This window comes from Bos javanicus, chromosome 9 (assembly GCF_032452875.1).
Source record: "Bos javanicus breed banteng chromosome 9, ARS-OSU_banteng_1.0, whole genome shotgun sequence".
NCBI classification, from domain to species: domain Eukaryota; kingdom Metazoa; phylum Chordata; class Mammalia; order Artiodactyla; family Bovidae; genus Bos; species Bos javanicus.
Genome location: NC_083876.1, coordinates 89,447,353 through 89,459,684, shown reverse-complemented (window position 1 = coordinate 89,459,684; position 12,332 = coordinate 89,447,353). Strand labels below are relative to the sequence as shown.

The window sequence follows — 12,332 nt, the reverse complement described above, 5'->3', positions numbered from 1 at the left end:
CTCCAGTATTCTTGGGCTTCCCTTGTGGTTCTGCTGGTAGAGAATCCACCTGCAATGTGGGAGACCTGGGTTCGATCCCTGGGTTGGGAAGATCCCCTGGAGAAGGGAACGGCTACCCACTCCAGTATTCTGGCCTGGAGAATTCCATGGACTATACAGTCCATGGGGTTGCAAAGAGTCAGACAGGACTGACTTTCCCTTTCCCTTTCAGTCAGAAACAAGAGTGAAACACATTACTTCCAGGTGACCCAGATGTTGTCTCTTTGAATCAGAATTAGGCAATCTCTTTCACTCTCATTTCCTCATGTCCCCGCCAAAGGGACTTCTGCCTCTTTGGGTTTCTGTCTCTAGTGGAGACACATGAGGACAGACTTCAGGTGTACCTTCCTCACTTCCATGTGCCCAGACTCTGAGATGCATTTTCCTCCACCGCTGAGCTCCATCTGCTCTGCTTCCCCTTTGGTTCAAGTGACTGAGCCCAGGGGTAGCCTCTCCTGCCTTGAGCTTCATGTGGCAGGAACCATTGCCGGGAAATTTGTTAATCAGTTTGCTAATGAGTTGAAAGAAACGTGTTAACCCATTTTCTCATCAGTTGATTATCAAATGTCCATGCATAAACTCAAAATAGAAAATGTATTCTAACCCTGGGGATATTTTCTCCCTTTAATAAGAAAATATCTGTTATTTCAGAATTTCTGAGTTCTCCTCTTGGATATCTGCAAAGGAGACCCAGTTAAAGGGGATTAAGAATGAGACCATTGATACTGCTAATCAAGGAGAAGTTAAACGTGCTCTGGAGGTAAGTTCTGGGCCACTTTTTTTGTTACTAGAAAATAACTATTAATAAAAAAAAATAATGGCAACAGTCCAACTGATGTCTTGTTTTCTTTCTATAAAACGATTGACTTCCTGAAAATTGTCTTAAAATAAGTCTCCCCCTGTTACTGTGGAGAGCTGTAGGTAGGGGTGTTCTCTATGGAATCATTGTTAGCTCTGAGATTTAGTCATGCTCAGTGGTGCTTCTAATGCCTCTTTAGCTAATGGGGAATCTTGCGAGGAAAATTGTATGCGTGGGCGTACAACACAGTGGAGATCAAGAACAGTCATGGAAAACAAGAACACTGCAGGTTTTTGTACATTTTCAGCCACTCAAAAGCTGGGTTACGGAAGATGAGAGAACTGGGCATGGTCTCTAAGCATCGTTTCTATGTCACTGGCATCCTGGGTTGGATCAGTCCCTGTGAGCATGGGTACTGCCTGATAAACCTAGCCAGGGTGACAGAACCTCAGGCCTGAATCCAGTTTGCAGTCTATGAATGGCACACAGCAACCCTCTCCCTCTTATCTTGGCTCTTGGCTTTGTAGACACATGCTGTTGTCCATGTTATTTATCTTTTGGTATTTCGAACCACTGCAAGTCACAGAGTTGTTCATGAGAATATGTTGTGTTGTTTAGTCGCTGAGTCTTGCGACCCCATGGACCTTAGACCACCAAGCTTCTATATCCATGGGATTTCCCAGGCAAGAATACTGGAGTGGGTTGCCATTTCCTTCTCCAAGGAATCTTCCCCACCCAGGAATTGAACCTGAGTCTCCTGCATTGGCAGGCGGGTTCTTTACTGCTGAGCCACCAGTGAAGCCCTGATAAGAATGCATTTCCCTTCTATTCCCATCCTCTGATTTTCATTTTTTCCCTATTAAATTGATAATCCCTTGACATGCTAAAAGTACTCAACAATACCATGTCCGTCTGTAGACGGATGTCTATGTTTGCTCTTGGTTGCTGTTATAGTACCAAAAAGTTCACATCTCGGAATGAAGAAAGCATTTGCTTCTAAAACCAACTATTTCCTCTGTAGGTACTGGCCCTGTAAGACCCTCTTGTAGCAACACAAGCAGTCAGAGTCCACAGCTCTTAGCTACCCAAAGCAGGTGCAGGAGGGAGAGGCAGCCCCAGGCACCATTCCCCTGGTCCCCAGTCCTACAAATGCTGATGCCTAGGGTCTTTCTGGTATCATCTTAGCCAGTCAGTCTTCTCTTCCTGGTTTAGAGCTGAGCTCCTGTTTGTGCACCTTACTATCTGGGGTATTGACTTACAAAAACCAACCAAAGTAAAACATAAAATATGAGCTAATGAAGTTAAAATAAATCTTTGTGCTCAGCTGCTCAGTTGTGTCTGACTCTGTGGCGCCATGGACTGTATCCCACAAGGGTTCTCTGTCTGTGGCACTTTTCAGGCAAGAATACTGGAGTGGGATGCCATTTCCTACTCCAGGGAGCCTTGCCGACCCAGGGATCAAACCCGCATCTCTTGTGTCTCCTGCACTGGCAAGTGGATTCTTTACCACTAATACCATAAATCTTTAGAGCATCCATAATAATATTCACCAAATAAATTCTTCAATAAAAGAAACCCACTAATTTAAAAAAGGACTCTGTCACTTTTTTTTTTTTTTCAAAAAAATACACCGTTCCTTCCAGCTCACAGAAAATAAGGTGAAAAAGTATATGTTATAATTTCCAGTTCTGGTGTCACATATTCTACAGTACTTTTGGAAGCATCTTTGTTGTGATCAAGGAAATATCTGTAAATATGTAGATAGTTACAGAGGGAATTTTTTGGTGTAGAGAACACTGATTTTACACATCGGGTTTTGGCATTGAGGAAACAGCTCCTTCTAGCATTCATAGACTTCGGTTAAAGACGTGAACAAAAAGTGAAATAAGTAGGCACTGTGTTGGTGAATGAATTTCTGGCTTCTCTACCTCCGTGTTACAAACCTTCTTAGGTTGAGTTCTTTCGTGCTGGAAAGTTATGATTCACAGTTTTATTTTGCTCATCAAAAGTGTTCTTTCATTCCAGGAGATCAGAAGTGGTATTACCAAAAAAGGGGAGACTCTCAGCTGGCTGAAATCCAGGCTTAAAATTCTGATTGAAGTTTCTTCTGAGGATGAAGCCCAAAAGCAAGGAGATGAGCTGGCAAAATTATCTAGTTCTTTCAAGGCTCTCGGGACTTTGTTGTCAGAGGTAAGCTATTTATTCACACGCTAAACAGAAGCTCTGGCTGAAGAGTCTGGAAGGTTCCTTTGGGTTTCAGTTTAACAAATAATTTTATTTAAAATGTGTATTAATTGTTTAAACCAAATGGTTATAACAAACACCTATGTATATGAAGATTGGTGGGGAAGATGAGCAGAATCTTTGCTTTGTAGTCTGTGCCATTACTGGATATGTTACTAATAGTTCAGGTTCACCATCTATGTTTAAAGTGCAAAGCTTCTAAATCCATACTTTCACTAGAAGCATTATTTCATGGTCAGTTTCAGGTAAATTACAGAGGTTAAGAACCCAGGTTTGAGAGTCAGACAAGCCCACTGGTAGAGTTTAACTCTGATACCCCATTTCCTACTTAACCATGAGCTTAAAATGGATAAAAATACCCCAAAAGTTAACTTCAAGAATTGAATGCAATACTGTATGTAAAGCACTTAGTACAGTGCCTGAAGTGAAGTGAAAGTTGCTCAGTCATGTTCGACTCTTTGCAACCCCATGGATTATATAGTCCCTGGAATTCTCCGGGCCAGAATACTGGAGTTTTGGGTAGCCTTTCCCTTCTCCAGGGGATCTTCCCAACCCAGGGATCGGACCCAGGTTTCCTGATTGCTGGCAGATTCCTTACCAGCTGAGCCACAAAGAAGCCTGTACAGTGCCTGGAACAGAGTAAATAACTGATGCTGTGCTGTGCTCGGTTATCTCCAACTCTTTGGGACCCCATGGACTGTAGCCCGCCAGGCTCCTCTGTCCAGGGAATTTTCCAGACAAGAATACTTGAGTAGGTTTCCGTTTCCTATTCCAAGGGATCTTCTTGTCCCAGGGATTGAAACTGCATCTCTTGCATCTCCTGCACTGTCAGGAGGATTCTTTTACCACTGAGCCACCTGGGAAGCCCAAGTAACTGATAGCTAATAATAGCAACACGTTCATGTTGAGCCAGCAGGCTAGTAAAGTCTCTTTTAGGCAAGATCTACTCACTTTAAACTTCTTTATATACATTTCAATGTTTATAGTCCTTTGTATACTATACAAGACCATCTATTTCATTTCTAGTAAGGCCACATTTGGCTTCCCTGGTGGCTCAGCAGTAAAGAATCCTCCGGCAATGCAGAAGCTTCGGGAGATGAGGGTTTGATCCCCGAATCAGGAAGATTCCCTGGAGGAGGGCATGGCAACCCACTCCAGAATTCTTCCCTGGAAAATCCCATGTACAGTGGAGCCTGGCAGGGTACAGTCCATAGGGTCGCAGAGTTGGACACGACTGAAGCAACTTAGCATGCACGCACAAGGCCACATTTACCCTTAGCAATAATATTTTTACTGACCAAGTTGTCCTACGAATCTGATGACTTTGTATTTGGGAAGATAATGTAAGAATGTAAAGTACAGCAAATAGGTATCAGGATTTCTTGAAATTGTTTATAAACTTGCATAGAAAAAATAATCATTTGGCTGACATAGTTCCCTGATTCTGAAAGATCTGAAATTCTCTATCCTAATCTAACAGTTTGATTGATTTTCATGAAAATCTAGGTTGAAAAGATGTTAAGCAACTTTGGAGACTGTGTCCAGTACAAAGAAATAGTCAAAAGTTCCCTGGAAGAGTTAATCACTGGCTCTAAAGAAGTCCAGGAAGAAGCCGAGAAGATCTTGGACACTGAAAATTTGTTTGAAGCACAACAACTACTCCTTCATCACCAGGTAGAATGCCTTTTTACTCTGGGGCATTTATGCAAAGTCGATTAGTTACTGAGAACCAGAGAGATAAAGAGTAAGGCTCTCCACTGACTTGAGCGGGGAAGATGGGGAGCTTGGGAAGGAACTCAGTCGAATAGTTAAAGAACTTGGCACTTCTGTTCTCTTTATTAAATAGTAAATATTTCAGAATATCTTGCAAGAAAAATTCTTAGCCGGTGTGATTTGATGATACCAAAATGCTCAAGGAATATTGTGGAAGGAAAATTGATTTAGCTATGAAAACTTTCATAAAACACTAAATTATCCTTTTCTTAATAGAGAAGGAAAGCATAAACAAACTATCTCATATTTGAGATGACTATTTATTATGTTACAATCTTTGATCTTCAGTTTACAACTTTGAATACATCCTGCTTTGGGAAATTATAACTAACATGAAGTACCAGTCCTTTCTAAAGAGTGTGCTCCCACAAAGGATTAAAACTGAAGCTAAAGAAGCTGGTACATGTATTGATATTTAACAATTTTAATCAGCTTTACTTGTCAAATTCAACAGAAGTGAAAGTATGATTCAAATTAATCTAATGGCAGAATTTTAGCTAACTTAATGTATAGGAAAATGTTAAGTAGTTGTCTATGTAACAATATATCGAAATGGAAGTTGCATTGAAGTAGTTGTAAAAGAGCAGCCTTTAGACTTCAAAAAATGCTTAGTGCCATATTGTTCTCAATCTCTGGTGAAAGTGTTGTTTGGGTTTCAGTTTACTTTAAATCAGAGAAATATGAAATTATAGATATTCACAGTAATATGTTAATATTAAAACTCTTCATTTCTTGAACCAACTGCTTAGTTATATGGTGTGTTTACTCTGTGAAAATTCAAAGTTGTATTTTGAGATCTGTGTACCATTTTTGTACATCATACCTCAATAAAATATTTATTTTAAAACACATCTTTCCTCAGATATCTTAGCATATTAATAATACTGAATATACCTTGGGCTTAAATCTCTTCATATTAGCATTTGTAGAACATGATTGATTTTTAAAAATTGGAATTGGGGCTTTGTGTTTTTAGGCAGAATATAGTTCTTCAAGGAGAATTATGTCAAATGAATAGTTTTGCCAGATTCCATCTGGGGTATTGCACGAAATATTACATGTTATCTAAATCTGCACACAAAACACTCAGGCCAAATTAATTATGTTGTTTCCCATTAAAAAATATAAAATATTTATAAATAATGCCCATCTTTGACTATCACAGAGCCTTCATTACCATCTTAACTATCCATCTTACGTTTAAAATGCAGTTTAGGTTCCTGCTCAGGAGATTTTACCTTTCTGTACCTCCATTATAGCGTGGGTGTTTATGTCCCTACTTAGTTGCTTAAGAGAGTTAACATTTCTATCCATCTGTTGAACAAATGGTTCCAGCAAAAGACAAAGAGAATCAATGCAAAGAAGAAGGACGTGCAACAACAGATCACGCAGGCTCAGAAGGGAGAAGGTGGGCTGCCTGGGCGAGTCCAAGAGGAGCTGCAGAAGCTGGAGAGCACCCTGGACAGTGTGGAGCACAGTCGGGAGAAACAGGAGCGCCGCATCCAGGTAGGAGACCGGAAGTTACATTATAGGCTGCATTAACTTCCGGGTCATAAGTTACCTCTCCTACTAGCGGGAGCAAACATTTATATTTCCTGCCTCTGATGTGCCAACGTTCTGTTAAACACTTCCATGAGTGATCTCTTTTAATCATAGCATCAGCTTTGTGAGATGGGTACTGTAATTAACACATTTTTCAAGAGTGGATGCTTAAAAATAGAGAATTTGAGGATCTTCCCTGAAAATCGATAATAAAGCTAGGGTTTGAATCCACTCTTGTCTGAATCCAGAAATTTGTTGCTGGATAATTTCACTTTTCTGGACAGTCCAACAGTCACATCTTTATGATTTGTTGTGCCCTTAACACATACAAGTTAATGTGTTCTTGGATTTTTACTTCCACCTATTGACTGCCCACTACTATTTCCGTGTCTCTTCTTTCTCCCTCCTTCCTTGTGTCTCTCCCTTCTCTCTTCTATCTTCCCTTTATCCTTTATTTTCTTGAGACACATTGAAGAGTTTCTTTCCTTTGTCCCATACCTACATTAAGTAATATCCTTGGATTCATAGGGCTTTGTAGCAGATAGAAAATTTCGAGTCCTGGGCCACATATCCTTTTTGTAGGTAAACTGAGACTCAAGAAGGGAAATTCTTATAGAAGATGTAAGGATGATCTTTAGTCAGTGTAGTCGTTTGACAGTGGAACTGAGAGTTAACTGGAAGTTCACAGCCTAACAAATGAATGAAAATGTGACTGTATTTTGTGAGGCATTCTGATAATTCATAACATGATATATTGTTATTTTTTCAAATTCAGGTCACATTAAGAAAATGGGAGAGATTTGAAACAAACAAAGAGACAGTGGTCAGATACCTTTTTCAAACAGGTTCCAGCCATGAGCGCTTCTTGAGTTTTAGCAGTTTGGAAAGCTTATCTTCAGAATTGGAACAGACAAAGGTATATTGGCAAGACCATATAGTCCTTTGGTACCCTTAATTCCCATGAAAAGCTGTTTCTGCTTCATCGTGTCATTAATTATTGTAATTATTCATTTAGTCAATTCTTATTCTTTGTGGTTCACTCTTCAATACATTGGTCAAGTCACTCTGGGGAATGAAAACATAAATAAGATTTAAACATCAAGATGTAAGAGAAAGTTTTCATTAAAGTGGAAAATTATTAGTTTCCTAGTAGATGGAGAAAGTTCTAAAACCTCTTTCTGAAGGCAGTGATATTTTTAACTGAACTTTGAGGGGCAGAGAAGATACAGAAAAGCAGAGTTTGGGGCAGAAAACCAGCATTCCTGTAACAGGAAACACCATGAAGTATTAAAGAGTGAGAAATGGGAATTCGCTGTTGTAAAGTACAAACAGAGAAGTGAAGTTTTAAAGGAAATCTGCACTGCATCACAAAGATTATTGAAGGTCTCTAGCATTACTCTCTACCCTTAAAGTTTTGTAAGAAAGAGTCACATGACCAGAAGAGCTGTACTTTAGGGAGATGAGTTTTTAATCTGGTGTAGAACTTTGAAAGGGTATAAGTCTGCAGTCATGGGTTCTAATTATAAAGTCATTCATTGCTTGTGTACATGAATAGGAACGTGAATTAGGGTAATGGGGATGGCAATGGATATATAAGGACAGATATAAAAGGAACAGAGTGAAAGAAGAGAGGATGATACCCAAGGTTCTGAGCCTGACAGAGATAATGGTAGCAAGACAGGAAATTGGGTTAGCTGTTAGTAGAAGAAGATGAACAAGTCACATTTACTATTTGCTGATCTAATTAGTTGATGGCTATCATTTTCTTTAATCACCACAACAGTCCTTAGAGATAGGTACCATTATTAATCACATTGTATAAATGAGAAGATACAGGGTACAAAATTGTTACTGAATTTATCCTAGATCTTGGAATTACTAATTGGTGAGGCTGGGATTCAAGCTCAAGAGCTCTGAGTCTAGAGCCCATAACCTCATATATAACTGTGTCATATTTTCATTAAAAAAACTGATCTGCTTTACTGGTTGTTTCTATATGCTGCTGCACACGCATATGACAGCTGGAATGATTGTTCTCTGTTTCTTTGTTTACTTGTTAATACAGCTTTCATACCTGTTGTAATCCTTGAGTGGCTATACTGAGGAACTTGAGGGTTTTCTGTCTGCCACGTGTTTATAGCAATATCGTGTTTAGTCTTCATAACAAGGTTTTACTGACGAGGAAATGGGAATTCAGAGTTATGTGGCTCAAACACCTAGGAGTTATATGGCTGAAGACCTAGCTGATGTCAGAATCCATTCTCTCCTGCTGCTTCCTGCCACCACTCATGTCTTCTTGGGATTTAGAGATAAAGCCTTATGAGAGTATTCTAGTTTTATTTAACTTGGTTTTTATCAGCATCCTTCTGTGCTCCGGATTCCTCTGCACTGTGCTTTCCCCATGTGTAGCTCCCACAGAATGCTCTTAGATTGAATGTGTATTTTTGTTGTTGTTCAGTTGCTAAGTCCTATCTGACTCTTTGAAACCCCATGGACTGCAGCATGCCAGTCTCCTCTGTCTTTTACTGTCTCCCAGAATTTGCTCAAATTTATGTCTACTGAGTTCATGATGTTGTCTCACCATCTCATCCTTTGCCACTCTCTTCTCCTTTTGCCTTCAATCTTTCCCAACATCATGGTCTTTTCCAATGAATTAGCTCTTTGCATCAGGTGGCCAAAATATTCAAGCTTCAGCTTCAGCATCAGTCCTTCCAATGAATATTCAGAGTTGATTTCCTTTAAGATTGACTGGTTTGATCTCCTTGCAGTCCAAGGGACTCTCAAAAGTCTTCAGCACCACAAGTTGAAAGCATCAATTCTTTGGAATGTATATAAGCATTTTCAAACATAACTCTGCCTTCTCCATTTTTTTCTGGGTTCTGAAAAACACCAGGAGGAAAAAACACTATTTTACACTTCTGATTTTATTCATGGGGTTCTGCTGTTATTCACAGTTTCACAGTTGAATCTGCAATGACTCTGAGTTCACATATAGTGATAGCATTTAATAATTTAATAAATGCTTATAACCACAGAATTTAATGTTGTGATAGTACATACTGTATTTTAGGATATTATAAATCTCTCTGTCATAAGGAAGCTGTACTTACTGATCTTTTATTCTTTCAAATTGCAGGGTACTTCTCTGAAGTAATGTTGATAATTTCTATGAGGACGTTAAATCTTTCAAACATGAAGATGCAATAGTATTATGTAGTAACTATCATATATTGCATTTTGTAATAATTCTGAGAGATGCTATGTAAGAAAAGGCAGCTATCATAAGTTTTATTTTACAAAATCATTTACATTACCTATTTAAGAGAGAGGAGTTTATGATCAAAATGTAAACCTTCTCTGATATAATCCAGGAGAAGAAATGAGATGCTAAGTTACTCAAAATTGTCTCTGGGATTACCTTTCCTAATTCAGTATTCAATACATTTACCTGGCAAAATTGAGACAACTAAAATTTACTGATACCTCAAATATATTAAGTTAATTTTTGAATTAAGGCGGTTCACTATTATTGAAAATCAGTGTGTGAACTTCATAAATGGTTTTGTCCTCAATTTTATGTGATGGACATTAAAAAAATGATAATAGGTGCCTGTCAGAGTGCCAGGTACTTAAAAATGAAGTTGCTAGTGAAATGCTAACAGTGACCTTAGTGAGAACAGTTTACTATCTGCATTTTATATAAAAGAGCCTGAAAAATAATTTGTCAAAGTCAAACAACTAGTAATTAGCAAATCCAGAATCCTAGTTCAGGTTTGACTGGTTCAAAATTTTTCTTCTTTCCCTTGTGTAGTATGTGGATATATGGTAGATAAGATTTAACAGCATCAAGATCAGTTTATAGCTCTTTTCAGAAAGCTAGTTAACAAAATGTTTCTTTAAAGATCAATGATACTCTGTAATGACCAAAATATTCTTCAGTTAAACAAACAAGTACTTATAGGCAGTGGTCTAGAGGTCTGTTATCTTTATGACTGAAAAAAAAAAAAAGCAATCACTGTTGCTGCTACTGCTGCTGCTGCTAAGTCGCTTCAGTTGTGTCCAACTCTGTGCAACCCCATAGACATCAGCCCACCAGGCTCCCCCATCCCTGGGATTGTCCAGGCAAGAACACTGGAGTGGGTTGCCATTTCCTTCTCCAATGCATGAAAGTGAAAAGTGAAAGTGAAGTCACTAAGTCATGTCTGACTCTTAGCGACCCTATGGACTGCAGCCCACCAGGCTCCTCCGTCCATGGGATTTTCCAGGCAAGAGTACTGGAGTGGGTTGCCATTGCCTTCTCCAGTCACTGTTGACCATGGCCTAACTAGCCTGCAATAAGCTGATATAGGCATGCACAAGTTAATTATTATCATGCAGCTAAGAATTTTAAACAGTAAACACAAACCAGGTGACCATTGAGTCAACGTTTTTTGGGGAATTGTTGGATAAATATGAAAGTCGTTCTCTAACTATGAAGGGCTGGTTGTGGTTTCACTTATATAAAAAGAAAATAATTTAACAAAATGTCTATTTTGGCCATAATGAAAATGTCTGTTTTATTGCTGAAAGTATCATATGCCATTATTCATACATGTTTGAATCTATCTATTCATCTCTCCATCTATTCTGGTGAGACTGTATGTTCAGTTTATTTGAGGGCAGAGTTTAACAGAAGAGGCTGCCTTTACAATTATAATATCTTTTTTTAGGAGTTTTCTAAACGAACAGAAGGTATTGCAGTCCAGGCTGAGAATCTTGTGAAGGAAGCTTCAGAGATCCCACTTGGGCCCAAGAATAAGCAGCTGCTTCAGCAGCAGGCCAAGTCAATCAAGGAGCAAGTTAAAAAATTAGAAGACACCCTTGAAGAAGAGTATGTGCTTGACAAGTCCTAGACTTTCTTCTCTGAGATTGTTTCATAACGCTCTTTCCTGTATATTGTATTCAAAACATTCTTTTAAAATCAAAGTGTTTGTGTATTTCAGCATGTTTTGAGGAAGCAACTTGCAGTTCAAAAGAAAGCATCGGCAATAGAGAATCCAGCATCTATAAGTGAGGGACGTGGTTTTTGCATTGTAAACTGATTCTGTTCATGAGAAAGCCATATCTATAAAATTCAAGTGGCCTTCATACACTGGAAAGGAGAATCTCAAAAAAGAACCAATATTTAAAATAATTTTTTTTACTGTGTTATTCTGCTCTCATAAGTTAGAGGGAAGGGTAGATTTTTGGTTGTGTAGATTCTAGGTCTAAACACATAGACCAAGCATCTCCAACTCCAAGAAGCTCACAGAGTTTACTTACAGTGCCTCAATATTCAAATTGTCACTGATTGTATGCTATTTCCAAAAATTAACTTCAAAAATATATTTTATTTTTAAAGATTTAATGTTTAAATATCTAAAAGAAATTATAGTTTGGCCTGTGGTATCCTGTTATGTACAAAACAGACACACACACAAATTTGGAGGGGATAAACATATGGCCAATAACCAAAATAATATGGCTTAACAGTTCTATTTGAAAGGTTATTTAGTGGCATATCACCAACACATATTGTTTTTAAGGTATAGGGCATAATTTCTAAGATGGGCTTTAAAATGCAAAATTTGTTTTTAATACTATGAATATCTTAATATTTTACATTTATCTAAACTTTAAAATTTGTTAAATAATTTACTTAAATTGTGACTTAAAACTTTAAATATTATCTATTGGGTAGAAATAGTAAAACAGTTTATTAGAAAGGAAGCTACATCTATCTATATTAGAAATATCCTTTTGAATCTGTATTTCATTAAAAAGTTGCAATATATAGCTTGCATTACCTGTGCTGATGAGAACATAGGTATATCCAGGGTATACATTTGAGATTGCAATATTATTGAATTTGACAATCATTGATGCCATTGTATTTTCCTGATGTCTTCAAGTGCCT

At 38.2% G+C, this 12,332-nt stretch overlaps 1 protein-coding gene across 16 annotated transcripts in view; it reads left to right on the top strand.

Moving 5' to 3' along the window:
- Window positions 1-12,332, top strand: part of SYNE1 (spectrin repeat containing nuclear envelope protein 1) — a 497,963-nt gene that overhangs the window by 182,360 nt on the left and 303,271 nt on the right. For all 16 annotated transcript variants that reach the window (XM_061428348.1, XM_061428354.1, XM_061428353.1 and 13 more), the window contains 6 exons: window positions 691-799; window positions 2,864-3,028; window positions 4,589-4,756; window positions 6,191-6,361; window positions 7,173-7,313; window positions 11,107-11,267. In XM_061428348.1, the coding sequence (XP_061284332.1) occupies window positions 691-799; window positions 2,864-3,028; window positions 4,589-4,756; window positions 6,191-6,361; window positions 7,173-7,313; window positions 11,107-11,267 (915 nt within the window). The remainder of the gene's footprint in view (window positions 1-690; window positions 800-2,863; window positions 3,029-4,588; window positions 4,757-6,190; window positions 6,362-7,172; window positions 7,314-11,106; window positions 11,268-12,332) is intronic.